Source organism: Thalassophryne amazonica, chromosome 7 (assembly GCF_902500255.1).
Source record: "Thalassophryne amazonica chromosome 7, fThaAma1.1, whole genome shotgun sequence".
NCBI lineage: Eukaryota > Metazoa > Chordata > Actinopteri > Batrachoidiformes > Batrachoididae > Thalassophryne > Thalassophryne amazonica.
This window is the reverse complement of record NC_047109.1, coordinates 83984494-84011910: the sequence shown is the minus strand read 5'-3', so window position 1 is coordinate 84011910 and position 27417 is coordinate 83984494. Positions and strand designations below refer to the sequence as shown.

Genomic DNA, 27417 nt, shown 5'->3' with positions numbered 1-27417 from the left:
CCATAACAACAACAAAAAAATACCTAAATTGTCCATTTCCAGTCTGTTTCAGCATCTTGGCATTTTTTTATTAATTGTAAAATTATACAACATAAGAAAACATGCCTGTTTACCATAAGTCACATATGTGTTAATGTAAGCAGCTGCTCCCTTGTTTTCACTCGGGGTCGCCACAGTAGATCCGAGGTGGAACTACATGTTAAAATTGGCACAAGTTTTACAACAGGTGCGCTTCCTGATGCAGCTCCAGATTACATGGAGAAATGTGGCAAGGGTGGGGTTTGAATCCGGGAACCTTCCACACTGAAACCAACTGCACTAACCACTTGTCCACCACCCTTGCTCAAATATCTGTTAATGTGAGGAAATAATAATGGAAGACCAACATTGACCTGAAACCACTGAAGTATTAGAGTTGAAAAAACAACACGTACACATGAGCAAGTTCCCTCGGCGTAGTGTTTCTCCTTCATGCATCAATAACAACTTTGTGTAACATTACGTTAGGCAAGCAATCACCAGAATTCTTAGATTTTGGTACAAGCATGCTTTTATTACAGAGATTTACAGCTTGGGTGTTGAAATTTGTTATAGAAATGACAAGGATTTTTTCAATACTTGATAGTATCGGTGTATTTCACTCAGTGCCCCAAAAATATTGAAATTCAGTATCTAGCCCTGCACAAACATATAATTTGTTCAGCATTAGTAAAACTTTACATGTTCTTGGTTTTCCAGTGAGCGGGATCAGCTGTGTGCACCTGCCTGAAGCCATAAGTCAGGCGAAGCAGTACTCTTACCACCTCAGACCACACAGTGCTGCACAGGCGACAAGAGGCCGGGGAAAACACTGAAGCTGCACACACGCCTCATGTCCTTTGATGTTTTCTCAGCTGGCAGGCACCCGAAGAGCTATAGAATTACTGTACGCATTGTTCGCACAGAGCACCAAGTTTTCTAAAATTAAGCCATATGACATCAGAGGCATGACCTCACAGGGTGGGGTTAACTCAACAGAAACAGTGTAAAAGATAACCTTTCTTACATTGTGGAAGGAGCGCACACACATGCACTCCGTCGTCTCCCACGTCCTCAATCTCAGGCGCACACACTGAGATAACCTTTCCTCCTGTGGTGGAGAATGAGGCGGTCTATCAACAGCCGCTCATACCGATAGCCCACCTGCAGCTCCGTGCACACACTAAATGTGTGCACAGCAGTCAGGTCTTTTTTCCTTCACAAATGAAATGTGTATTCTGAGCTGAGGTGTTTTTATTTCCTTTAGTAATACTTAGACGGTGGGGTTCACATAAGTGCTGCTCCAGCGTGCGTGTCCTCAAACGTGTTCATTAGTGTAAAAATATATTTTAACGCAGTGCAGCAGATAAGAAAAAAAAATCGTTTCAATGGTGATACAAACACCAAATTTTGTATAACTAATCTAAGTCCCTCTTTTTTCCGAAAAGCATGTTGGCCACCAAAAATTTCAAGATATCCACCAACCTCAAGTGCTGATTTGGATGAAATTTTTTTTTTTTTTTGTCATTAGTTTCCAGCTACGGGTATTGGCATTTATATGTTTCTACAGTAAATTATTTTATCATTTCAGGGAAATATTTCAGTATGGCTGCCAATGGTAACCTGATGACTTTGAATAATGATATTCTGTGATCTATTGTTCAGGCTCTCCAGTGACTGATCCTGGTATGGATTTCTGTTCCTTCCACGGTATAGAATGTGTTTCTACTTTTCAAGGCTGAGGCATTGTTCTTCTGTTTAGATTTGAAATTTTATAGATGACTGGTGCATCAGCCTCTCCGTGCACATTTGTAAAGTTGGGGATAAACATGCTCTTTCAAACACAGATTCCATCTGCATGCTACCCTCACCTAGTGTAGCCCACTAGCTGTTGTTTCCCAGGGCATGCCCGTTACCATATACAAGCAACTTCTACAACTACTCATGCTACAAGATACAGTCATGGTCAGAATTACCAGCACCCCTATTGTTTTTTTTTCCAGTAAACATTTTAAAACATGTTCAGAAATAAATAAAAGCCCATTTTGCATGTTTTTTTTTTTAAATCCCAAAGTTATTGAACAAAGATCAAAATAAAATGCTTTTGTAAAGTAGTTGTGATAGGAGAAACTATTCATAATGCATCTTCTGACTGTCACAGCTTCATGGTTGAGTTGCAAATTAGACTCTTAAAATGAAAACGTGAAATTTTAGCTAGTTTGCCAGAAGGCACATGGGAGACTGAAGCCTAGATTTGATCAGTTTTCTGGTATAAAAAATTGTTCCTTGGTCCACTCCAACATGAAGCAATGACGCAAGTCAAAAGATGCACAGTGCACAGCTTCTCCAATCACAACCACAGAAGCCTGTAACTCTGAGTTGTCATAGGTGTCTTCTTCTTGCATTCAGTTTTTGAGAACTGCCTACTCTGGACAGATTTACCACACTGGTTTTATTTCTTAATGATCAGCTGGAACCTACTAGCATGAGAACCTGCACACGTTTAGCCATTGATGATGTTAGCGTGCTAACTCAGTACTGAATCAATTAGCATAATTTTTGTCATAGTAAATAATTAAACCTTAAAACATCCAAACATAGGGCCCAGGTAGAAAAATCCCAGTTTCTTTTTAACAGAGATCAAATGAGAGTCCTTGAACCAAATTATACTTTTCCTCTAAATTTAAATGAAATTAGGCCTGACTTAGAATTATTTTGAGACAAAGATGACTGAAAACATTACATCCCTTACAGAGGTAAAAATAAATAAATGAATGGTACTAAATCTAAACAGTATCAGCTTTGGGTAACAATGTATCATTATTACGCATATCACTGTATTGTAAACTAGGAACAAAATTGCATAACGAACAAATATGTGCACTCTTGTATATACTGCTTTCTTTCTTATATTCACCTTTTGTAATAAAATATTACAAAGTAGTAGTGTTTGATTTGACTTCATTTTATTATTTTTGCTTTTTTCCCCCCGCTTTACTTTTTTCTGTTAAACCAAAAGCTGCCAAGTAACACAGTAAACACTGGAACATTTGGCAATAATAATACTCAGGAAAGGTAAGAGAAACATATATTTAAAAAAAAACAAAAGAAAGGCAGGTTCAGATAGAATAAAGGGCAATGATGTTAAAAATGACAAATACTCAGCACACAATACTTTTTGGTGAATGTACGTGTTGTTACTGTGCTTTAAGAGTGTCTCCTTTGTTTGTCTAAGTAAAATAAAACAAAACCGAGCATCACGGGTTTGTCAGTACATGTCCCGGACGCCCAGGTTTGCACGGTGAGTGGATGATCCATGAGCTATAGTGACACTGTAACAGTAGAGCAAATCTGTCAGCCACTGCTCCCTCGTCGCACCGCGAGAGAACCTCTGAAACACACACACATTAACACCGACTGTCAGCTACCATGTGTTATAAAGCCCCATCATCATCCGCATTTTATATGCATGATGATTTAAATGCATATGCTGCGTTTACCGTGAGTTGCTGTATGAGCTCCTGCAGCAGCGCGGTGTTCGCCAGCAGCTGGCTGTGTAGCGGCGTGTGCTGCAGCAACATTGACAGGATCTGTCCCAGCTGTGGCAACTCCTCTTCACTCATATCTGCAACACGCAACATCTGTAGAACCATCCGCAGCATGCGGGGGACAGCGCTCAGTGCTGCCACACACGCATCCCATACCGCCTCCCTGAAAATATGACGTTACTAGCTTCATATCGGCATGAGCTCAATTCCAAACGCACCAATTACTAAGGGACTGTACTCGTTCAACGCACACCTTTTGTGGTTGGTGTCGGCAGGTGCCTCCTGCTGCAGGGTGAGGAGCAGAGTCAGCAGGCTGAGGCAGCACTGAGACAGGAAGCGCAGCACGGCGTCAACAGGCAGGACGGAGAGGTCCAGTAATCTGGACACAGCCCTCAGCAGCCCGGCGGCCATACTGTCAGGAACAACAGCCAACTTTGTCTAAGACACAAAACGCACAGGACTCTGTCATCTTACAGGAACAACACATAAAACTAAATGTGTCCTAATCAATGAATAACTATTTCTCACCAGGTATTTACAAATGCCGTTTTGTAAAATGTCAAAACACTGGGAAGGTGAACCTAGAGTCTCCAGGCAGTGACACACTTCCTGTGAAAGAAAGCGTCATCAGCATGGATCATGTTGAGGTCAAGGTCATTATGTACGGTTTTCCCACCAAGATTATTTTAATTTAGATATATATTAGGGCTGTATGATTTGATGAAAAGGTCATGTTGCGATTACTGTGGGAAATATTACAATACGGTAAACTGTAATTCTAGTTCCCAAGTTATAAAATCCTAATGAGTAAAGTCATTGTGAAATGTACGTTAACATATTTATTTTGCAACTCGGTTCAAGTATGCATGGTATAGCTGTGTGTGTTGGGGGGGTAGATTCTGTTAATAACTGATAATCTGAGGTAAAATTTAATTGAAAAATTAAAGCATTTTGGAATACATTTGTTGCATATGTCACAGAAGCCTAAACCATGCTGCTTTAGGCCTAAATTATATCTAAGACAGGAGAATTTCTATTAGTACACTCAGAATTGTGGGACTTTTGTTTAACATGGAAACTAAAAACACACAAAAGTATAAAAGGTAGGTCAAAAGTGAGCTTGCACAATATGACCTCTTTAATAATCAATCAATCAATCAATTTTTTTATATAGCGCCAAATCACAACAAACAGTTGCCCCAAGGCGCTTTATATTGTAAGGCAAGGCCATACAATAATTATGTAAAACCCCAACAGTCAAAACGACCCCCTGTGAGCAAGCACTTGGCTACAGTGGGAAGGAAAAACTCCCTTTTAACAGGAAGAAACCTCCAGCAGAACCAGGCTCAGGGAGGGGCAGTCTTCTGCTGGGACTGGTTGGGGCTGAGGGAGAGAACCAGGAAAAAGACATGCTGTGGAGGGGAGCAGAGATCGATCACTAATGATTAAATGCAGAGTGGTGCATACAGAGCAAAAAGAGAAAGAAACAATGCATCATGGGAACCCCCCAGCAGTCTACGTCTATAGCAGCATAACTAAGGGATGGTTCAGGGTCACCTGATACAGCCCTAACTATAAGCTTTAGCAAAAAGGAAAGTTTTAAGCCTAATCTTAAAAGTAGAGGGTGTCTGTCTCCCTGATCTGAATTGGGAGCTGGTTCCACAGGAGAGGAGCCTGAAAGCTGAAGGCTCTGCCTCCCATTCTACTCTTACAAACCCTAGGAACTACAAGTAAGCCTGCAGTCTGAGAGCGAAGCGCTCTATTGGGGTGATATGGTACTACAAGGTCCCTAAGATAAGATGGGACCTGATTATTCAAAACCTTATAAGTAAGAAGAAGAATTTTAAATTCTATTCTAGAATTAACAGGAAGCCAATGAAGAGAGGCCAATATGGGTGAGATATCCTCTCTCCTTCTAGTCCCCGTCAGTACTCTAGCTGCAGCATTTTGAATTAACTGAAGGCTTTTTAGGGAACTTTTAGGACAACCTGATAATAATGAATTACAATAGTCCAGCCTAGAGGAAATAAATGCATGAATTAGTTTTTCAGCATCACTCTGAGACAAGACCTTTCTGATTTTAGAGATATTGCGTAAATGCAAAAAAGCAGTCCTACATATTTGTTTAATATGCGCTTTGAATGACATATCCTGATCAAAAATGACTCCAAGATTTCTCACAGTATTACTAGAGGTCAGGGTAATGCCATCCAGAGTAAGGATCTGGTTAGACACCATGTTTCTAAGATTTGTGGGGCCAAGTACAATAACTTCAGTTTTATCTGAGTTTAAAAGCAGGAAATTAGAGGTCATCCATGTCTTTATGTCTGTAAGACAATCCTGCAGTTTAGCTAATTGGTGTGTGTCCTCTGGCTTCATGGATAGATAAAGCTGGGTATCATCTGCGTAACAATGAAAATTTAAGCAATACCGTCTAATAATACTGCCTAAGGGAAGCATGTATAAAGTGAATAAAATTGGTCCTAGCACAGAACCTTGTGGAACTCCATAATTAACTTTAGTCTGTGAAGAAGATTCCCCATTTACATGAACAAATTGTAATCTATTAGACAAATATGATTCAAACCACCGCAGCTCAGTGCCTTTAATGCCTATGGCATGCTCTAATCTCTGTAATAACATTTTATGGTCAACAGTATCAAAAGCAGCACTGAGGTCTAACAGAACAAGCACAGAGATGAGTCCACTGTCCGAGGCCATAAGAAGATCATTTGTAACCTTCACTAATGCTGTTTCTGTACTATGATGAATTCTAAAACCTGACTGAAACTCTTCAAATAGACCATTCCTCTGCAGATGATCAGTTAGCTGTTTTACAACTACCCTTTCAAGAATTTTTGAGAGAAAAGGAAGGTTGGAGATTGGCCTATAATTAGCTAAGATAGCTGGGTCAAGTGATGGCTTTTTAAGTAATGGTTTAATTACTGCCACCTTAAAAGCCTGTGGTACATAGCCAACTAACAAAGATAGATTGATCATATTTAAGATCGAAGCATTAAATAATGGTAGGGCTTCCTTGAGCAGCCTGGTAGGAATGGGGTCTAATAAACATGTTGATGGTTTGGATGAAGTAACTAATGAAAATAACTCAGACAGAACAATCGGAGAGAAAGAGTCTAACCAAATACCGGCATCACTGAAAGCAGCCAAAGATAACAATACGTCTTTGGGATGGTTATGAGTAATTTTTTCTCTAATAGTTAAAATTTTGTTAGCAAAGAAAGTCATGAAGTCATTACTAGTTAATGAAATACTCAGCTCAATAGAGCTCTGACTCTTTGTCAGCCTGGCTACAGTGCTGAAAAGAAACCTGGGGTTGTTCTTATTTTCTTCAATTAGTGATGAGTAGAAAGATGTCCTAGCTTTACGGAGGGCTTTTTTATAGAGCAACAGACTCTTTTTCCAGGCTAAGTGAAGATCTTCTAAATTAGTGAGACGCCATTTCCTCTCCAACTTACGGGTTATCTGCTTTAAGCTACGAGTTTGTGAGTTATACCACGGAGTCAGGCACTTCTGATTTAAGCTCTCTTTTTCAGAGGAGCTACAGCATCCAAAGTTGTCTTCAATGAGGATGTAAAACTATTGATGAGATACTCTATCTCACTTACAGAGTTTAGGTAGCTACTCTGCACTGTGTTGGTATATAGCATTAGAGAACATAAAGAAGGAATCATATCCTTAAACCTAGTTACAGCGCTTTCTGAAAGACTTCTAGTGTAATGAAACTTATTCCCCACTGCTGGGTAGTCCATCAGAGTAAATGTAAATGTTATTAAGAAATGATCAGACAGAAGGGAGTTTTCAGGGAATACTGTTAAGTCTTCTATTTCCATACCATAAGTCAGAACAAGATCTAAGATATGATTAAAGTGGTGGGTGGACTCATTTACTTTTTGAGCAAAGCCAATAGAGTCTAATAATAGATTAAATGCAGTGCTGAGGCTGTCATTCTCAGCATCTGTGTGGATGTTAAAATCGCCCACTATAATTACCTTATCTGAGCTACGCACTAAGTCAGACAAAAGGTCTGAAAATTCACAGAGAAACTCACAGTAACGACCAGGTGGACGATAGATAATAACAAATAAAACTGGTTTTTGGGACTTCCAATTTGGATGGACAAGACTAAGAGTCAAGCTTTCAAATGAATTAAAGCTCTGTCTGGGTTTTTGATTAATTAATAAGCTGGAATGGAAGATTGCTGCTAATCCTCCGCCCCGGCCCGTGCTACGAGCATTCTGACAGTTAGTGTGACTCGGGGGTGTTGACTCATTTAAACTAACATATTCATCCTGCTGTAACCAGGTTTCTGTAAGGCAGAATAAATCAATATGTTGATCAATTATTATATCATTTACCAATAGGGAATTAGAAGAGAGAGACCTAATGTTTAAAAGACCACATTTAACTGTTTTAGTCTGTGGTGCAGTTGAAGGTGCTATATTATTTTTTCTTTTTGAATTTTTATGCTTAAATAGATTTTTGCTGGTTATTGGTAGTCTGGGAGCAGACACCGTCTCTACGGGGATGGGGTAATGAGGGGATGGCAGGGGGAGAGAAGCTGCAGAGAGGTGTGTAAGACTACAACTCTGCTTCCTGGTCCCAACCCTAGATAGTCACGGTTTGGAGGATTTAAGAAAATTGGCCAGATTTCTAGAAATGAGAGCTGCTCCATCCAAAGTGGGATGGATGCCGTCTCTCCTAACAAGACCAGGTTTTCCCCAGAAGCTTTGCCAATTATCTATGAAGCCCACCTCATTTTTTGGACACCACTCAGACAGCCAGCAATTCAAGGAGAACATGCGGCTAAACATTTCACTCCCGGTCTGATTGGGGAGGGGCCCAGAGAAAACTACAGAGTCCGACATTGTTTTTGCAAAGTTACACACCGATTTAATGTTAATTTTAGTGACCTCCGATTGGCGTAACCGGGTGTCATTACTGCCGACGTGAATTACAATCTTACCAAATTTACGCTTAGCCTTAGCCAGCAGTTTCAAATTTCCTTCAATGTCGCCTGCTCTGGCCCCCGGAAGACAATTGACTATGGTTGCTGGTGTCGCTAACTTCACATTTCTCAAAACAGAGTCGCCAATAACCAGAGTTTGATCCTCGGCGGGTGTGTCGTCGAGTGGGGAAAAACGGTTAGAGATGTGAACGGGTTGGCGGTGTACACGGGGCTTCTGTTTAGGGCTACGCTTCCTCCTCACAGTCACCCAGTCCGCCTGCTTTCCCGGCTGCTCGGCATCTGCCAGGGGGTAACTAACGGCGGCTAAGCTACCTTGGTCCGCACCGACTACAGGGGCCTGGCTAGCTGTAGAATTTTCCACGGTGCGGAGCCGAGTCTCCAATTCGCCCAGCCTGGCCTCCAAAGCTACGAATAAGCTACACTTATTACAAGTACCATTACTGCTAAAGGAGGCCGAGGAATAACTAAACATTTCACACCCAGAGCAGAAAAGTGCGGGAGAGACGGGAGAAGCCGCCATGCTAAATCGGCTAAGAGCTAGTAACTACGCTAAGCTAGCGGATTCCTAAAAACACGCAAAGTGAATAATGTGTAATTAATTTAGAGGTGATTCAGCAGAAGGAGTGCTTTAGTTAAGGCACGTAAAGATTACACTGGGAAACAAATCGTAATCTAGATAACTAGATCAATCTAACTGCGCAGATTAAACAGCTAACAGATACAGAAAAACACCGCTGTGCTCCGGAACAGGAAGTGATACAATCCAATATACAATACAATAATTCTTACTGTATCAAGAGTTCAATATAAACTAATTTTCATTTTCAAATCTAATCCTTCAAAGTTAAAAGTTGAATGGAAAAACTCTATTTTTTAAATACATGTGGCTTTGTAAACATGTGTTGTGTTTGCTTCAATGCAAATGCCCAATTAATACAACAGAACAAGATTTTCACTATGTTTAATTGGGGGAGTGGGGGGGGGGGTAAACATGTATTTATTTAAGTCACGTTTTCACAAACATACAACTGCAGACTGAAATCTCAATGACCATTGCAGTGTGATTACTGGTAAATGTGTAGCCCTAGTACATATAGGTCATCAAAATTCTAGCAGATGTGCCCCAGTGATGATTGTTGTATGCCACTTTTGCATGATTTCAGCTACTTAACATTTCTTTGAATTTAAAATTAAAACCAAAATTATTCTCCTTCTTGCACACTTTCACACAGAGCGATGCCACTGTGTGAAAGTTTCACTGAAATCAGCCAAATGGTATTTTGGATTTAAGAAGCTGTCACACCACCAACTTTCTCGAAGTGGAAAAACAAGCCTCAACTTTTCCTCATTAACTTCAAATCTAAATCAAATTTTTCATTAGCTTTTATGAAATTGAAGCGTGTGCGTGCACCAAAATGCTGAGGTGAGCCGCTGTGTCAAAACTGTGCACCTGTTGGCATTCTACTCGTCATTAAACCTAATCCTGTCTCATTAGTCCAACCAGAGTTGACACGGTCCATCCCTTAATGCCCTCCCACCCCACCTGCTCCAGGTGTCTCCTCCCGCCACTTGCCTGTGATTGACTCGGACAGGGAGATGAGAGAGGCAGGATCTGAGGCCTTAATTGAGGAACTGAATTAGTGATTATAAGCCCCCCCACTTGCACACACTCTCTTGCCCCAGGGCACAGTTACGTTAACGGTAATTTCTGTGCAGAAATGTCACACTCCCATCATGCCATGGGCGCTCATTAGCATTTGTACATATCCCGCTATGCCCGATAACTACGCGTCTTCAACCTGTGCAACGCGATAAAGGTTTCCCTCTCAGCCTGACTGCCACGATAAAGCTCCCATCCTCTGAGCTCGATATGAGAGACGGAGAAACACCAGCGGGGACTGGAAGTCCACAGCTGTGTCCAGAATATCAACACTTTTCAATTTTCAAATGTCTTTTCTTCTGTTTCCATCACCTACTGTTCAATGTCCGATCTAAATTTGTCACTACCCTGTTGATGAGCGGTTCTAGGCAGCGGTTCTTTTTGTTGTTTTTGAGTGTCTGCAGTGATCGCACCTCAACCACATCCCAGTGGTGTGTGAACTGCTCCAGCAGGGTGGGATAGAGGCTGAGGGGCGAGAGAGCAGAGGGAGGCAGGACGACCTCATCTCTGGCCTCCTGCAGTGAGGCGAGCTTTTCCAAGGAGAAGCCTGTCAGGGTCGAAAACAGAAAACTGATATAGTCCACATCAGGCAGTGCCGCTTCCTGGCTTCCGACTGACCATCCGCTCAGAGAAGACCTGAAGAACACAACCAGGAAACACAGATACAACAACACACACATCAGACATAAAAGTTGGAAACTGCTGCAGCTTTTTCCTTGTACACTTTTGGGTAACTAAATTTCTGAAACACAGATTTAGTCATAATATATTGTTTATTGGATGATGCGTGGTAACAGTTATGAAAAACTCTTGTTTGTGCAGAAGAAAGTAAAGTTTTGAAATAGTAGGTAATGTTTCTGAATAAAAGCAGGTTTTGTGAAACCCTGGAGGCACGTGAAGACGGACCGTTTTCCCCAACAGTCTGTGGCGATGCTGCATTCCAGCTTCCCAAAGAGCCCTCTGTGTCACACATTATGCACGTTCATTACAAATGAATTCAGCATTTTGACCGCTGTCAATTTGTACAACAGTGCAAAAGATTAAACACACACAAATGTGTGCCGGCAAAAAAAGGAAAACAAAAAAGTGTCATTATGCGATAAGTCACCAAATTTTAAAGGACAGCTCTCTCCAAGAAGACTTAACATTCTGTACCAACTGTTTCATTTCGTAATGATCAATTTACCGGAACACCAATGAGTGACTTGGAAATGTTTTTGTATCAACCACCCGGCCTATCTAAAGCACACTGCCTGGAAATCTGGTCATGTATTTGTTACAGTAAAGGAGGAGAGTTTATGATTTTAAGTTAGGTGATGTTTACATTTTGAGATTAAATATTTTTATTTATTTTGTATAAAGAAGCATCATTATTGATGTCATAAACAAATAAAAACATTCAAAGCCCCAAAGGTGTCCAGAGTTTTCACAGCCACTTTATGTGTCAAGACATGGAAGCAGATAAAATGTCGAGTCCACTAGCAAAGTGCAACACTGCCATCTGATGACTGCAGGTCAGCATGCATTTTCTTTCATCACCGTATCCAACACGCGTCTACTCCCAGAAAATGATTCACTCAATTATAAAGCCAATGTTCATTAGGACACAGCAATAAAGTAACACACACACACACACACACAAAATGGCTGTCAGCAATGAGCAACTTATTTAAAAAAAAAAGTCAAATTGTAACATTTTCAATTTTCTTAAATGTGAAGATTATCTAATTTTCTGATTTATCTGAGCTAAATTGCTTCAAATATGTTATGCACTGCTTTAAAAATCTTTTTCCAGCTGCTTTAGTCTTAAAGTGACTTAAAATAGGCATTAAAAAATGAGTTTTAAACCACATCCTGGCAAACTTGTTTGCTGCACATTTAAACCAGCTTTACCTGACTAAAAATACAATTAACTATCAGCAAACTTGGATTTTAAGGATAACATTTAATAAAAAAAACAAAGTATTTGAAGTCTCTGGATTCAGGGGAAACATAATAAGCATTTTCCTTCCTAACAGTTGATCATGTATATGCCTAATGAAATGCCTGACAGCCTAATCAATAAGTGTGTATGGACTTGTATAACGGGTAAGTGTGTCCACAAGTGTTTGGAGGTTTTCCAGCTCACCTAAACTGTATGATACGAATCATAGAAGCAGCGAGGCTAGCAGAGATGCGCCCAGCACTGCAGCAGCCGCTCAGATTGGCCAGAAGTGAAGGGGGCATCTTGGGTAGGAAGTAGAGCAGCTGCACCATTCGTTGCTGGGACTCTGGTGGCAACAACACAACAACTCCTTCCTGTGGATCTTCAAACACACAAGTGTCACACAATTACGCAGAGACAGGAAGACAGGAATGTGCCACAGCCTCTGGGGACGTAATGTGAAGATACAGCTTTATCAAAGAAATTAGGCCGATACCAGAAACACCCAGCCTGCATTCAGATTTGCTGGAAAAAAAAATAAAAGGCAGACGGGCAGAGCTACTATACTGTCGGCTCAGATAATTTGCATGCGTGTGCATGGTGTTCTGCCACTGACGCACATGCTGAGGTCAGAAGCTCTCAGACAAAAGGAGACTTGTGATCGTGAATCGCTGGCTCTGCTGTAGTCTTGAGCAGAATGCCGCCCACCCCTCCTTGCTTACATCCTAACTTCTAGCTGTGGGTGTCAATGGGCTTCCAGACCCGTCTGGTTACAGCTTTTTGCCTCTGACTGTAGTTCTCTTTGACAAAGTTATTTGAAGTGTGAACTGTGAAGCTATATCGCCACCTAGGGAAGCTAAAGTGCAACTTTGGCCTGTTTCCATTATATTTTCAGCCCACATATGTCTGGGGTCAAAGGGTGCAATCAGTGTGCCCCAAGGTTGAGCAATTTATGGATTCAGTGTCTGAGCTATAGTTCTCTCAACAATGCAAATTTGGTCTTTGCTTAATAATTCTCTTGTTTTAGTGATGTTATTACTGTGTGTGTGCGTCACAGTCTGCATTTTTTGGAAACACACAGGCTGCGCTCAGTGCATCTCCCCTGAATTAAGTCCATACTTGTATGCAAGAAAGTGAAACTGTGTGGTCACGATAATTAAGGCAAGTCAAGGTACTCCATTTCCCAAAGCAAAAGTACCACCAGAGAATAAGTGCACCTGTCAAAATAGTGCAGCAGCTAAAAGCATATTTAGAGCAAAATCGTGCAAATGGTGATACAAGCACCAAAGTTGGCACAAATACTCCTTAGACATTACTCTTTTGAACAAACTGACTGGCCACTTGAATTTTCAATAGGCAGCCAGGTAGGGGTCAATTGAAGAATTACACAGGGGTCAAAATTGAAAATGCTCAAATCACATTGAAAGCTACACCACATTAGTTGTCTGATCGTAAAGATTCCAAAAAGGTATAGTTTGGACTATCTGTGACTGAATCTTATGGAATTATGGGGTAAAAACAGCAAAAATGGTGACAAAGGTCAGTGTCAGTTTGTACAGGGGTCAAAAGTTAAAGCTGCTCCAATTTTGGTAAAACATGATGCAAATTATTAGTTTGGTTAATAGGGTTTTAAAAAGGAATAGTTTGGACCATGTATCATGCTTAGTTATCATGTTATGGGGTAACATATGTCACATGTCAGAGAATCCAGTGGACATTGACATTGTTTGACCTTTATTTTGGAGACCAAACATTCAACACAAACAAAACTATTCCATTTATTAATCCTATTAGCTCAACCAATAATTTGCATGACTTTTTACCAAAATTGGAGGAACTTTAACTTTTGACCCCTGTACAAACTGAAACTGACCTTTGTCACCATTTTTGCTGTTTTTATCCCATAACTCCTGATCATTCAGTCATAGATAGTCCAAGCTACACCTTTTTGGAATCTATATGATCAGACAAAGTGGTGTAGTTTTCAAAATGATTTCAGCATTTTTAATTTTGACCCCTGTGTAATTATTCAATTGACCCCTACCTGGCCACCAAGTGAAAATTCAAGTGGCCAGTCAGTTTGTTCAAAAGAGTAATATCTAAGGAGTATTTGTGCCAACTTTGGTGCTTGTATCACCATTGTTTTGTTTCAGTTATCTGCTGCACTAAAGAAAAGTGCCTCTTGAAGAGAGAGGAGGGGAAAAAAGCAAAGTGACATTGCTGTATAAGTTGCAGGGCCTCCCAAACTACAACCCCTGGCAAAAATTATGGAATCACCGGCCTCGGAGGATGTTCATTCAGTTGTTTAATTTTGTAGAAAAAAAAGCAGATCACAGACATGACACAAAACTAAAGTCATTTCAAATGGCAACTTTCTGGCTTTAAGAAACACTATAAGAAATCAAGAAAAAAAGATTGTGGCAGTCAGTAGCGGTTACTTTTTTAGACCAAGCAGAGGAAAAAAATATGGAATCACTCAATTCTGAGGAAAAAATTATGGAATCACCCTGTAAATTTTCATCCCCCAAACTAACACCTGCATCAAATCAGATCTGCTCGTTGACATTGACCCTATGCCATGACATTGACCCTATGTGTCTTTTTGCAAGGAATGTTTTCACAGTTTTTGCTCTATGGCAAGATGCATTATCATCTTGAAAAATGATTTCATCATCCCCAAACATCCTTTCAATTGTCCAAAATATCAACGTAAACTTGTGCATTTAGTGATGATGTAATGACAGCCATCTCCCCAGTGTCTTTACCTGACATGCAGCCCTATATCATCAATGACTGTGGAAATTTACATGTTCTCTTCAGGCAGTCATCTTTATAAATCTCATTGGAACGGCACCAAACAAAAGTTCCAGCATCATCACCTTGCCCAATGCAGATTCGAGATTCATCACTGAATATGACTTTCATCCAGTCATCCACAGTCCACGATTGCTTTTCCTTAGCCCATTGTAACCTTGTTTTTTTCTGTTTAGTTGTTAATGATGGCTTTCGTTTAGCTTTTCTGTATGTAAATCCCATTGCCTTTAGGCGGTTTCTTACAGTTCGGTCACAGACGTTGACTCCAGTTTCCTCCCATTCGTTCCTCATTTGTTTTGTTGTGCATTTTCGATTTTTGAGACATATTGCTTTAAGTTTTCTGTCTTGATGCTTTGATGTCTTCCTTGGTCTACCAGTATGTTTGCCTTTAACAACCTTCCCATGTTGTTTGTATTTGGTCCAGAGTTTAGACACAGCTGACTGTGAACAACCAACATCTTTTGCAACATTGCGTGATGATTTACCCTCTTTTAAGAGTTTGATAATCCTCCCCTTTGTTTCAACTGACATCTCTCATGTTGGAGCCATGATTCATGTCAGTCCACTTGGTGCAACAGCTCTCCAAGGTGTGATCACTCCTTTTTAGATGCAGACTAACGAGCAGATCTGATTTGATGCAGGTGTTAGTTTGGGGGATGAAAATTTACAGGGTGATTCCATAATTTTTTCCTCAGAATTGAGTGATTCCATATTTTTTTCCTCTGCTTGGTCTAAAAAAGTAACCGTTACTGACTGCCACAATCTTTTTTTCTTGATTTCTTATAGTGTTTCTTAAAGCCAGAAAGTTGCCATTTGAAATGACTTTAGTTTTGTGTCACGTCTGTCATCTGCTTTTTTCTACAAAATTAAACAACTGAATGAACATCCTCCAAGGCTGGTGATTACATAATTTTTGCCAGGGGTTGTAGTAAAAAACAAAAACAACAGCAACATACATTATAGGAAATACAGTAAGTCCTGCAAAACTTTAACTCGTCACACCCTAATTAGCAACGACACATCACCTATTTTGCTATTAACAGCGGATTTAAAACACCAGTTGTAACATTAATGATTTGAGAACATTAATTATTTGAGCAGCACATTATGGCTGAAGAACACCAGAGGGAGCTTTTCATTACCACAGCCGCCTGTGTCCTTACTCAGGGGGTTGCTAAGGTTAGACCCTACCTGTGTGAAGCGCCTTGAGGCAGCGTTGTTGTGATTTGGTGCTGTATAAATAAAATAAATTGAAGCTGAATTGAAATTGAAGAGTTCATTGGGCAGAAAATAATATGGAAGCATGTTTCTGTCCACAATGGATTAAATACAGAGTCTTTAGAAACAGTCATAGCGGCAGATTCTGTGATCACGGTGCACCAAGATTTAGTTAAGAGCAACATCTGACTCTTTATCAAACACGAGCAAAATACAGCATAACAAACTTGTAGAACCTGGAGTCATCTGACAGAAGGGCCTACTGACAGATTTCCAAAATAATTTGTGTCAGTAATTTGTGGAGCGGATCCTCATCCCAGTCGCTTCGGAGGTCACTGTCTGATGAAGCAAGCACAACCACATCATCAGCAAAAAATGCAGAGATGCCATTCTGAGGTCGCCAAACTGGACACCCTCCAATTCCTAACTCTGTCTTGAAAAATGTCCATTAAATTAACATAATCAAAATAAAATTTGTGTTTTGCCACACTGCTTTTTGTAATGATGCTCTCCTTTTGCAATATGTAATAAATCTGAGCAGCAACCTCAAGTGTGTGTGTGTGTGTGTGTGTGTGTGTGTGTGTGTGTGTGTCAGGTAGACATTAGCAGCAGCCTCTGCTAAGCTAGCAGGTGGCTGCTAGCTGCCATGGACTCAGCAGTGTTTGCGTTGCTGAGCATTTTATTAGATATCTGAAATAATGTGGTTTACTTTTTAGTTACATGGATTAACAGACCATCTAGGAAGTCAGTGTTCCAGTATTTCCACTGAGTGAAATGAATGCTACTCTCGTTGATATGTGTGTGTGTGTGTGTGTATATACCATAGAGCTTGCAGGCGAGCGACTGCAGACTGCTGAGCAGGTCTTTGTTGCCCCGAGAAGCAGCGGACTGAATGGACAGAATAAGTTGTGCAGAAAGAGGAGGGTTACGGTGGCCCAATTGGGACAACTGCACAGGGAGAGATGCCAACCACTGAGACAGCACCTTACTCCTTCAATGACACAGAGAGCAAAGTAAAATACAGATGTACATGTGAGTCAAATTCAGTCTGAGTGGACCGGAGTACTTGATTTTTAAAACCACCATACAACAACTACGGGTCATATGTCACTCTGCTGTGACAGTTATATTGTTCAGAATTATCCAGACAGTGTAACTGGTTTAAATATCACACACAGAAAAACAACAGATTACCTGGCTATGTGTGTATGTCCTTGTTCCTGCAGGTAGAGCTTGCTGTAGAAAGACAGGAGCAGAGACCTTGTCTGTAGATTCAAGTGTCTCTGCTGATAATAGACATACACTGCTGCCAACAGGTCTTCTGTCACTGCTGCAAAAAAAACATAAAATAGACCTTATTACACAGGTAGGGTCAACCCGGAGATACCCAAATTAAAAACACAGAAGCCTGACAGTTTCAGCATTAGGTGATAGCACAAAAGTCAGATTTGTTTAAGGTTTGTCAAAATACATGCAGTCATTTATGGCAGTCATTCATTTTCTATACACACTTATTTCAATTCAGGATCATGGGAGCGCTGGAGCCTATCCCAGCTGTCAGGTGGTGCGTGAGGGGCGTGGTACACCCTGGACAGGCCGCCAGTCTACCACGGGGCCAATTCAAAGGTATAAAAGAAAGATATATCACGACAAATAGCTACAAAAAAACTTGACTTAGTTGAGTTTGCCAATAAGGCTAAGAGCTTGACATTTTGCCACAGAAAGCAGATGACAACGACAAATCCACACAACAACCAGTTTGATGTGTTGAGATGACAGTTTTGTTACTGTGAATTTCTGCTTTAAAAACTCGCTGAAATACTGTCCAGATGTGCCACCTGCTACTGTGAGAAGACTGGACTTTCCAGTGTTGCACATCAGAGTGTCAGTGAGCAACCCCACGAGCTGCAGATTATCATTTCCGAAAGTGGAAACGTGGATCCAGCACACTGTCAGTGTGCAGGGTACTTGATGTGAGATGCAAGGAATGTGAATGATTATTGCTTATAGGGGGTCTGTTCTGCTTGGGGAGCGTGTTGTACATCTGGCTACCTCAATGTTGACACATGCCCACGACATGATACAATCCTTACCATTCTTTCTATAAAGAATAATAAACAAAAAACTATTGAACATTTACAAATGACTTTACTCTAATCAAAGATCACGGACAGGCTGGAACCTATCCCAGCAGTCTTAAGGTTTGAGGCGGGGTACACCCTGGACAAGAATCCACCCAGTCCATCACAGGGTCATACATAGACAAAAAAAAATCCATCTGCACTAGAGCTGAAACAACTAATCGAATTAATCGATTAAAATCGATTATTAAAATAGTTGTCAACTAATTTAGTCATCGATTAGTTGCTAAATAATTTTGTTTTACCGCAAATGTTTCGTTTCTTCCATATAATCACCCGAGCTTTGCTTTGAATCTTGAACCAATGAAGGAGTGGTTCGAGCTGCTGCTTTGTTGGTTTCATTTGTTTTATTTTCCCACTAAAACCCTAAAGAGCATATGTCTGTGAGGAGTATTTACCTTTTTTATGTTAAACTGACCTGTTATGGTGTTCTGAAACAGTTGATAGATGTATTTTATGCTAACTCTGATGCTAATATGTTAGCATGTCCATGGCGTTTTCAATGTTAAAGTTAGCATTAAGCTGCTGGCATTTTAGCATGTTTGTGCATTTGTTTTCTGTATAATAACACTATGTAACAAATTTTTATTTTTGTTTTGTTCCTGGGTACACAGTGTGTTTTCCTAACCTGTTATGCCTTAAATAAATAGAAAATAGCTGTTATTCCACAGAAACTTTGCTTCTGTGATCAGGACAATGATATTTTGAAATTTGTCTGTTTTCAAGAATATTCTTGATTCGTCTTTTAGAATATTCTTTAACTGCTAGAACTCTCCAGAATTTTCTCGAAGTTTCCAGAATTATCTAGAAATTTCAAGAAACTTTTAGAACTTTCTAGAACGTAAAAAAAAAATCAAATCAAAGTTTGTGCTGAATGTAGTCATTTTTCCATAGACTTTAGACATAAGCAGTTGAAATATAACACTTAGAAGCCAGGAACAAAAATTGTGTTACATAGTGTAATTAATGGCTCAGCGTTTGTTCTCGTAAAAGAGTCAAATATATTACAAATTATAATATTTTTAAATTTATTTTATTTATATATTAATAATAATAGCAATAATAACTAATAATGCTACAACACAATTTTAGAGAAAGAAACGTGAGTCACATGTGTCATTGTGAAATGACCACATAGTTTACAAGTTATACAGAGAATGCTGCACATATAATGAGTCATGCTACAGTTTTTGATTTAGGTTTTATGGTTAACTGGTTATGCGAATTGCTCATTTGCAGCAACAAAAATACCTCTTTTTTCACCATATATTTTATAACATTTATATGTTTCAATGTTGTTTTATGGCAACTCAGCACTTTGATAAAGCAATGCCATTTGAAATCATTATTTTTGTTCTTTATTAGAAACTGTTTTATTCTTTATTATTTTATATTTCAACAGCCAAGAGACATTTGACGATTTATTGATTTCCAAGTATTTTAAGTTTTCAAATAATGTTCTGTTGTTAAATAAAGTGATGGAAGGAGAAAAAAATTGTTTCCCTGGCACATTTAAAAATATTCCCCGCTAATCCGATTAATCGTGTCGAAACCCCATCAGATTCATCGATGATCCAAATAATCATTTGTTGCAGCCATAATCTGCAGCCACAGTCACACATATGGTCAATTTAAACTTACATATTCACTAAAACATGTCTTTGGAAGTGTGAGGAAGCCAGAGCACCCAGAGGGAACCCACGCAAACATGGGAAGAACAGGCAAACTCCACAAAGAAACACAGGTGGAAAGTGATCCCAGGCCCTTTTAGCTCTGAGGCAACAGCGCTAACCACTAATCCACTATGCTGTCCATAATACTGTCATATTATAATAAAGTAACCTGAACCTAAAAAAAAGAAATAAACATACTGGTACCTTTCTAAAACAGTAGTGGGTGGTATGGCCAAAAATACATGTCAAGGTACACCAGGATTTGAACAAGAAAAAAATATATCAAGACTCTAAATGCAGGGATGAGATTGGCAAATTCGATTTTCAGAGGAAAATAAGCCAGGGGCCGCAGGCCCCAGCAGGTCCAGGGCAGAGCCAAAGCATTTTTGCTGTTTTAAAACATGTAAATTGCACTAAAATGATATTAAAAACTACTATAAATGCCAGGTGTTCATATCTATAATTCAAACTGTAAACCCTTACTAAGACCATCTACTGTACATGTGTATTTTTGTGACCAAAATATTTTTTCATAACTAGACTTACTTGATTTTCAGCATTCTCCACTTTCAGCATGGCACACTTGTCAACAAACATACTATCCTCAAATACATGTACATGTATAATCCAATGTTCTATGTCCATTGAACTGTCAGACCATACAAGGTTTATATTTAGTCGATGTGATCTCCACCTATAACACTATATCACAAGATCATTGCTTCACTTTATCATACTGGACTAATTATATATGAGGACTGTTTCACTGTGTCGCATCGTTTCATAAAAGCGCTCTCTCGTGCGCGCTCGCTCTCTCTCTCTCTGTCAGAGAGAGAGATTTTTTATTTTGAGGAGTCTGAGTCTCCTTAAAATAAACCCGCTCTCTCTCCTCTATCAGATTCCTTAAAATAAAATAAAATAAACCCGCTCTCTCGCGCGCACGCACGCTCTCACTCTCTGTGTGTGTCTAATCAGAGCTGCGACTCTTTAAAATAAACGTGCACTCGCTGCATGTCGGTGCGCTCATCAAACGCCCGGATCGATCAGTCTGATCAAAGCTGAAAAGAGCTGTGACTCTAAAATAAACGCGCACTCGCTGCACTAAAAAAAATAAAATAATAATGGTAAATGACTGTTTTTGAGCCGCACCACACCATGCAGTAGAGAACAGAGCGCACTTCCACAGAGGCAGAAAATAGCACTGAAACTGGTGCAGCATGGCACACGCGACTGTGTGCATACATTAAAACGCGAACACACGCAGCTGCAAGTATGAACGAACACTGTTAAAGGCTGAGTACGCGCGTATTTCGGCGGTATTTAAATGAAACACAACACTGCAATGAGCAGCTCTACGAATACGCCACTGTGAAAGCCCCTAAAGGTACTCCTGGCATTAAATTTTTTTTTTGCATTCTCCCCCCCCCCCCTAAAATTTTCTCAACGGATTTGGACGTTTCACAAAATCGACCCCCAGGACTGTCAAATCCGCGGATCCACGGAAACATCTCATCCCTGTAAATGTCCATTCTTTAGGTTTCTACTACTACGCTGCCACCTGTTGGCACTGTCTGGACTGGCATATGCGTCTGTTCACCTTTATAGTTTGCCACTGGGGCAGTCCCACATTCAACATCAGAAAGCACTGTGTATTGCACATTTTAATAGCCCCTAGGTGGGCCAAGACCCACACTTTGGGAAACTGATTTAAAATATTTTCTATGTCGCATTGATGAATCAAGACCCTCAATTTTCTATATGTTTAAACTCCTCTGCATTTCTCAAACTCCTCAATTTTCTGTTATTTTGTTGTGGTTCAAACCCATCAAGCAGCAGAGATGATGCCCAGTCATGAAGTGCAAGTGTACACGCCAACGCATTAAAAAACCCTCTGCGCTGTTTATCGATAATTCTTTACCCAGCGTCAGTCAAACACTGACTTACATCAGCAGGAGAGTAAAAACAGCCTAAAGCTATTACACTGATATTCCCACTATGAAGTGGTAACAGGAGCAGTATTCACAAATTGTGAAAGAAATTTCAAATTTCAAATGGGTGTATGAGTTCAGTATATCCCCCACCACCGCACTAGAGAATATCATTTTGGTAGACTGTGAACATTGATCTCTTTTAATATCAACATTTGTTTAGTGAGGCCAATATGTTCTACCACACACAACACACTTGCTTACTTTTGCTGCTCTTCTCTGTAAGCACCATCTTCCACACAGTCCCCAGCAACATATGGAGCTGTCTGTAGGTCACTTTTACACCTTTACTCAGAGTGTCTTTGACAAATGTCCTCAAGGGAGTCAGCCAGTCTCCATCTGTCTCTCGGCCAAGCCCCTGCCTCTGACAGAGGGACACCATGACGTGGCAAAGGGTGATGTTTAGTGCCAGAGGTTCCACTGTTAGTGCTGGGACAACTGCATTCTGTTTGCTCCTGAAAGCATGGCACAGAGATTAGAGCAGTAAATGATGGCTTGTACAGTTTAAGTCACAAATATGCCACGATATAGGGACAACCTGTTGATTTCACATGATACATGCATGCCAAGCTTTCAAACTGTTTTTGATTATTGTGCATGGAGCATTTAAAAATGACAGTGATTGCTGCTGTGTTTAAAATCCACAGCAAAGCTGCAACAGAGCTTTTCTTTCAAATAGATGTACTTTACCTTTTGAGATCAGGCTTTTTCTTGGGTTTGGGAGCATCCTGAGCACCATAAGGAAAATTCTTCATAAAGTGCTGCTTAAAATCTCCCAAGTGTTCCTTACAGAACCATGCATCCTAGGTGAAAACATAGTCTGTCACTTTCAGCCTAACTCTTCTCAAATAAAACTACTATATATGCATTCTTCATCTAACCAGTGCATCCTGGTGATCCTGCTGGGGTGCCAGTTTACTAAGCAGCTGCAGAATAGACAAGACCTGGAACATTACAGACATGGCATCCGAAGTGAGCAGGTGAGCACCCTCTGTGCTGCTCCACGGAGATTCACTGGTACTAGTTTCTACCCATACTTCCAGAAGAAGTGGTACCAGTGTCGCTGCAAAGTTCTGAACAGCCTCAGCTGAGTTGAGTGACTCATCTACTGCAACTACTGGATCTGCCTCTGGTCTACACAGTGATATGAAAAAACAAGCAAAAAAAAAAATAAAAAAATAAAATAGACATAGTGAAACAAGACTGTGTTATATAAATAAAGTTCTTGGGACTTTATGGCACTGTACCTGAGTCTAAAGGTAGAATGTGGAGTTGGCTTGGCCCCAGAATGCTCATACACCTTAACCCCTTCCTTGCTGTAAGTGAGCTCTTCCCAGTTCAGGGACCAGGGTGTTACATGGCCCCCTCCAGTGGAACCAAATACTCCTTCAGTTGAGGAAGCTGCATCAACTTCCTCTGCTGGTCTTTCCTCAACAACTGCCTGCAGAAAGCTTCCAAGTCTACAATAAACATTAAATGGTGCAGACAAGGGTTAGCAGCCTTTTAATCAATTCCTTTCATCAGTCTCATCTTTAACCAGTTTCTCACAAGCACTCTAGTCCATTCATTCATTCATCTTCTACCGCTTAGTCCAATTAAGGGTCGCGGGGGGGCTGGAGCCTATCCCAGCAGTCATAGGGCATGAGGCAGGGTACACCCAGGACAGGACGCCAGTCTGTCGCAGGGCCACAAACAGACAAACAAACACAGACAAACCCACACGCACACCTACGGACAATTTAAAGATTCCAATCCACCTAACCCGCATGTCTTTGGATATGGGAGGAAACCAGAGCACCCGGAGGAAACCCACACAAACACGGGGAGAACATGCAAACTCCACACAGAAAGGCCACGGGAATTGAACCCACGACCTTCTCGCTGTGAGGCAACAGTGCTAACCACTAATCCACCGTGCCACCCACTCTAGTCCAGTGGTTTCCAATTTTGACCTCTGCAATTTCCATCTCACCCTGCTACGGCAAAAGGTCATTAAGTCAGGTGCACTCAGCCAATCAAGTGCTAACACAATAAACGAACATTGCTTAATTATCTTTGCAAATCAGGTAAACACTCAAGGTACAAGTCATGTGACCAAAATGACAAGTACTGTAATCTCGGCTGAATCACAGTTTTAAACTAAGGCTAGTAGTGCTGCAGTTCTTTAACTCAATATACACCACACTGTTTTTATGTCACATCATGTGCATTCTTGCACCAGGTAGACCTCCCTTTTTTCTGGTATTCAAATGCAGAATGGCCTATAGAATCTGTGTATATGTGGCATACCTGAGGAGCACAGAGAGGCGCCACTGTTGACTTGTCACAGCCCTATTAAGGTTGACTGACAGTACCCAGGTGCGCGCTTTGGCAGCCTGAGCCTTTCTAGCTGCTCCACTGCTTTGTCTGTGAGAAATCATCTCCAGGAAGTTAGTGAGGAGTACACCAGGCCGTGCTGCTAGCAGCCCTGGGTAGTGATCCAGCAACACATCAAGGACCTTCATGGCATCCTCCTGGATGCCTGTTTCAATGTGGGTCATAGCACAAGACAGGTGAGCACTAAGGAGAGGGAAAAATGGAGCCACTCGTTCTGCCGGCACAGATTGTGCAATAAACCTAGAAGAAGTATACAATAATTAAACAAGTTTACCCAATGTTATTTTAGAAATAAAAAATAAGCCAAGTGTGGGTACTATGGTGCTGTAGCATAACTCTGTCTAACCTGAGAACGCGTGTCGCTGCCGCACGAACATTACCTTCCTTGTCTGCAAAAACAGCTGCAACTTCAGAAAGCAAACGAGAGAGGTGCTGGTCTAACACAGAAGGATTAAAGGACAATAGCTCTCTTAAACCCAGTAAGGCACTTTGTTTGACATTGGCGTTGTAATGGTGCAGCTGCGATAGAAGGTCCTACAAAATTAAAAGGAGACAGGACACAAATTGCACCATTAAAAGAAGAATGCGAGTGATAATAATGAATGTGGTAGGGTGTGGGTAAGCAAGATAACATCAAGATAACATCTGTACTTGATAACACAGTGAGAATGTCAGATCTTACATTTATGCCGAGCTGTCGATGTGTGGTGGGACCATTGGAGTCTCTCTTCAGCTGTTCAGGTAAATGGATTCCTTTGGTGCGGAAACTTGTGTTGGTGGCATTATCAGCTCTGGGCTTTTTCTTTCCCACCTTTAACTTGACTTTTTGGAAGTCATCCTGTCTCCTCTTCTTTTTGGATTTCATCTCTGTGTTCTTTACTACTACCTGTCTAAATATGAGAAAATTACACAATGAAGATCCAATTCCTATTTTACCAATAAAGCCTCTGTACAAAACTACACAAAAAAAGCTGAAAAGTAAATACATGAATATCAATGAGTACTGGCAGGAGATCTGTAAAGGAACTCACACTACATTTTCCCAACTTTAAAATTGCATAGTGGAGTTATTAACACATTCTTACATTTTCTGATCACTTTCAACACATATACTGCAGGTGATATTAAATTTTATAAAATTTCTATATAGACACTTTACCAAATGAGGGTACTCATGCAGTGAACTTCCCCTGAAGGCTCAAAGATTTATGGTGGCGTAAAGTTTTTTTTTTTTTTGTATGTATGCATGTTATGAAGTTCAGTAAGGGCCCATTCACACATAACACGATTTAAGATGACTAGCGCACAAAGGAGGCATGCCATTCGTGAAAAATTGGAGCTGCCTCCAACGCCTTGTACACATGTTGCTACAACTATTCGCACACACCAGCGTCTGAAAGACAGAGAGTGCCCTGTGAAAGCTCATTCGATCCCTCTCACGGCAAGTGCTGGCCAAATTCCAGGTGACATGCAATATCTTGTAACCTAATTTTTTGCAGTCAAAACCTATATTAATCATCTCCTTGTATGGAAGAGAAGCTTGAATCTTCGACTGGACTGGGTTGCTTGATGCGAGGACGTTTCGCTTCTAATCGCAGAAGCTTCCTCAACTAAAATTCTTGCTCTGGTAGTTTGACTTCTGTCTTGACTCTTGTAAAGAAGAATTTCTACTCATAGTGCACGAGGACGAATGTGCTGCCCAAATTTTGCATTCTATGTTTCATTTTTAATATCGTGATGGATTCGAATTTTTTTTACTACACTTCTGTCTTGACTCTTGTAGAGAAGAATCTTGTAGAGAAGAATTTCTTCTCTACAAGAGTCAAGACAGAAGTCAGACTACCACAGCAAGAATTTTAGCTGAGGAAGCTTCTGTGATTAGAAGTGAAACATCCTCGCATCAAGCAACCCAGTCCAGCTGAAGATTCAAGCTTCTCTACTATGGAAACCACCTGGACAACTGAGAGCCTTCACAGAAACATCTTCTTGTATGAAAAGAATGCCATTTTGACCAAATGCCAAATTTGGAGAGCAGCGCGCGCCAGCCAACATGACAAAAGTTAAAGTGAGCCAACTTTTTATGTACGCGTTACGTGTTGTGTATCTCAGTAAGTGATAATAATGCAAATAACATGCATTTGTCGTACGGAATGCATTTTCAGAGGCCCGACGTCCATACCCAGTCACCCAAAATGACAGATAACGAGGGCAAATATCTGTCATTTTGGGTGACTGGGCATGGATGTCGGGCCTCTGAAAATGCATACCGCCCTCCAAAAGCATGTTATCGTATTATTATACATCTCTGTGGATCCGTTGGATGTCATTCATACAAAAAAAAGAAAAAAATGCAGAATAAGCGAATAGAAACTGGCAACCAACTTCACTCTTTTTTTAAGCCGAATAAGTATCTGGTAACTGGTAACCAACTTCACTAAAAAAAAAATTGCCGAATAAGCGTCTGAATAAACAACTAGTAACTGGTAACCAATTTCACTAAAAAAAAAATTGCCGAATAAGCGTCTGAATAAACAACTAGTAACTGGTAACCAATTTCACTTTGCTGTTTTAATATAACAAATAGTTGTAAAAAACGAAACATATCCTTTGTGTCTTTACAGAGGTTTGAGGTGCCCTGATCAACACAGGAGCCCGTGGCCCCCAAAAACACTCCCTGCGGCTCTGCTAGTGACTATCAAAACACTGAAAAACACATTTACTAATTATGCAGCACAAATTACACTCTTTGTCGAGTTTAGGAAGCATTCGTATGGACGCACAACAAGCAACGCTACATCAAATAATACAATAACGGCAGCTAGTGGCTAACAAACGTATCATGTTGTTTTACTCACTGCTGAAAAAAGCCTTAGCCGCTGAATCCAGAGACTGACAAAGCATCAAACACTAACTAGAAAAAAAACAATGATGAGCTATTAAACAGTTACATGTTGCATTTCCACTCTCGTGTTGATGAAAGCGGGTCCTGGAAATCTGTGTTTAACAAAAGCGTAAACCATTAGCCGGGCGGGGTTTACGCTCCTCTTGGCGGGACCATGTAATCCTG

At 40.5% G+C, this 27417-nt stretch overlaps 2 protein-coding genes across 7 annotated transcripts in view; one reads left to right on the top strand and one right to left on the bottom strand.

The window, feature by feature from the left end:
* Nucleotides 1-3107, top strand: part of invs (inversin) — a 93993-nt gene extending 90886 nt beyond the window's left edge. For 5 of the 6 annotated variants that reach the window (XM_034174887.1, XM_034174889.1, XM_034174890.1 and 2 more), the window contains one exon: nt 739-3107. In XM_034174887.1, coding sequence (XP_034030778.1) covers nt 739-854 — 116 coding nt within the window. In that variant the 3' untranslated portion in view covers nt 855-3107. The remainder of the gene's footprint in view (nt 1-738) is intronic. The other variant, XM_034174891.1, reaches the window with a different exon arrangement.
* Nucleotides 3018-27355, bottom strand: tex10 (testis expressed 10). The gene is made up of 16 exons (XM_034174892.1): nt 27206-27355; nt 25033-25240; nt 24697-24884; nt 24264-24590; nt 23222-23434; nt 22856-23108; nt 22665-22777; nt 22179-22429; nt 17367-17502; nt 16994-17163; nt 12345-12522; nt 10630-10852; nt 4095-4175; nt 3820-4004; nt 3519-3729; nt 3018-3409 (listed from the first exon to the last, which is right to left on the bottom strand). Exons 2-16 carry the CDS (start codon nt 25213-25215, stop codon nt 3287-3289), a joined length of 2835 nt encoding a protein of 944 aa, XP_034030783.1. The 5' UTR covers nt 25216-25240; nt 27206-27355; the 3' UTR covers nt 3018-3286.
* Nucleotides 27356-27417: the final 62 nt, after the last annotated feature.

Excerpts from the sequence above, each read along its gene's own strand:
- tex10 (XM_034174892.1), bottom strand. The coding sequence starts at position 25,215 with ATGAAATCCAAAAAGAAGAGGAGACAGGATGACTTCCAAAAAGTCAAG. Across the intron at positions 23,109-23,221 it reads CATTCTACCTTTAGACTCAG|ACCAGAGGCAGATCCAGTAG; the intron begins GTACAGTGCCAT and ends ATCACTGTGTAG. Across the intron at positions 10,853-12,344 it reads ATTCGTATCATACAGTTTAG|GTCTTCTCTGAGCGGATGGT; the intron begins GTGAGCTGGAAA and ends TGTGTTCTTCAG.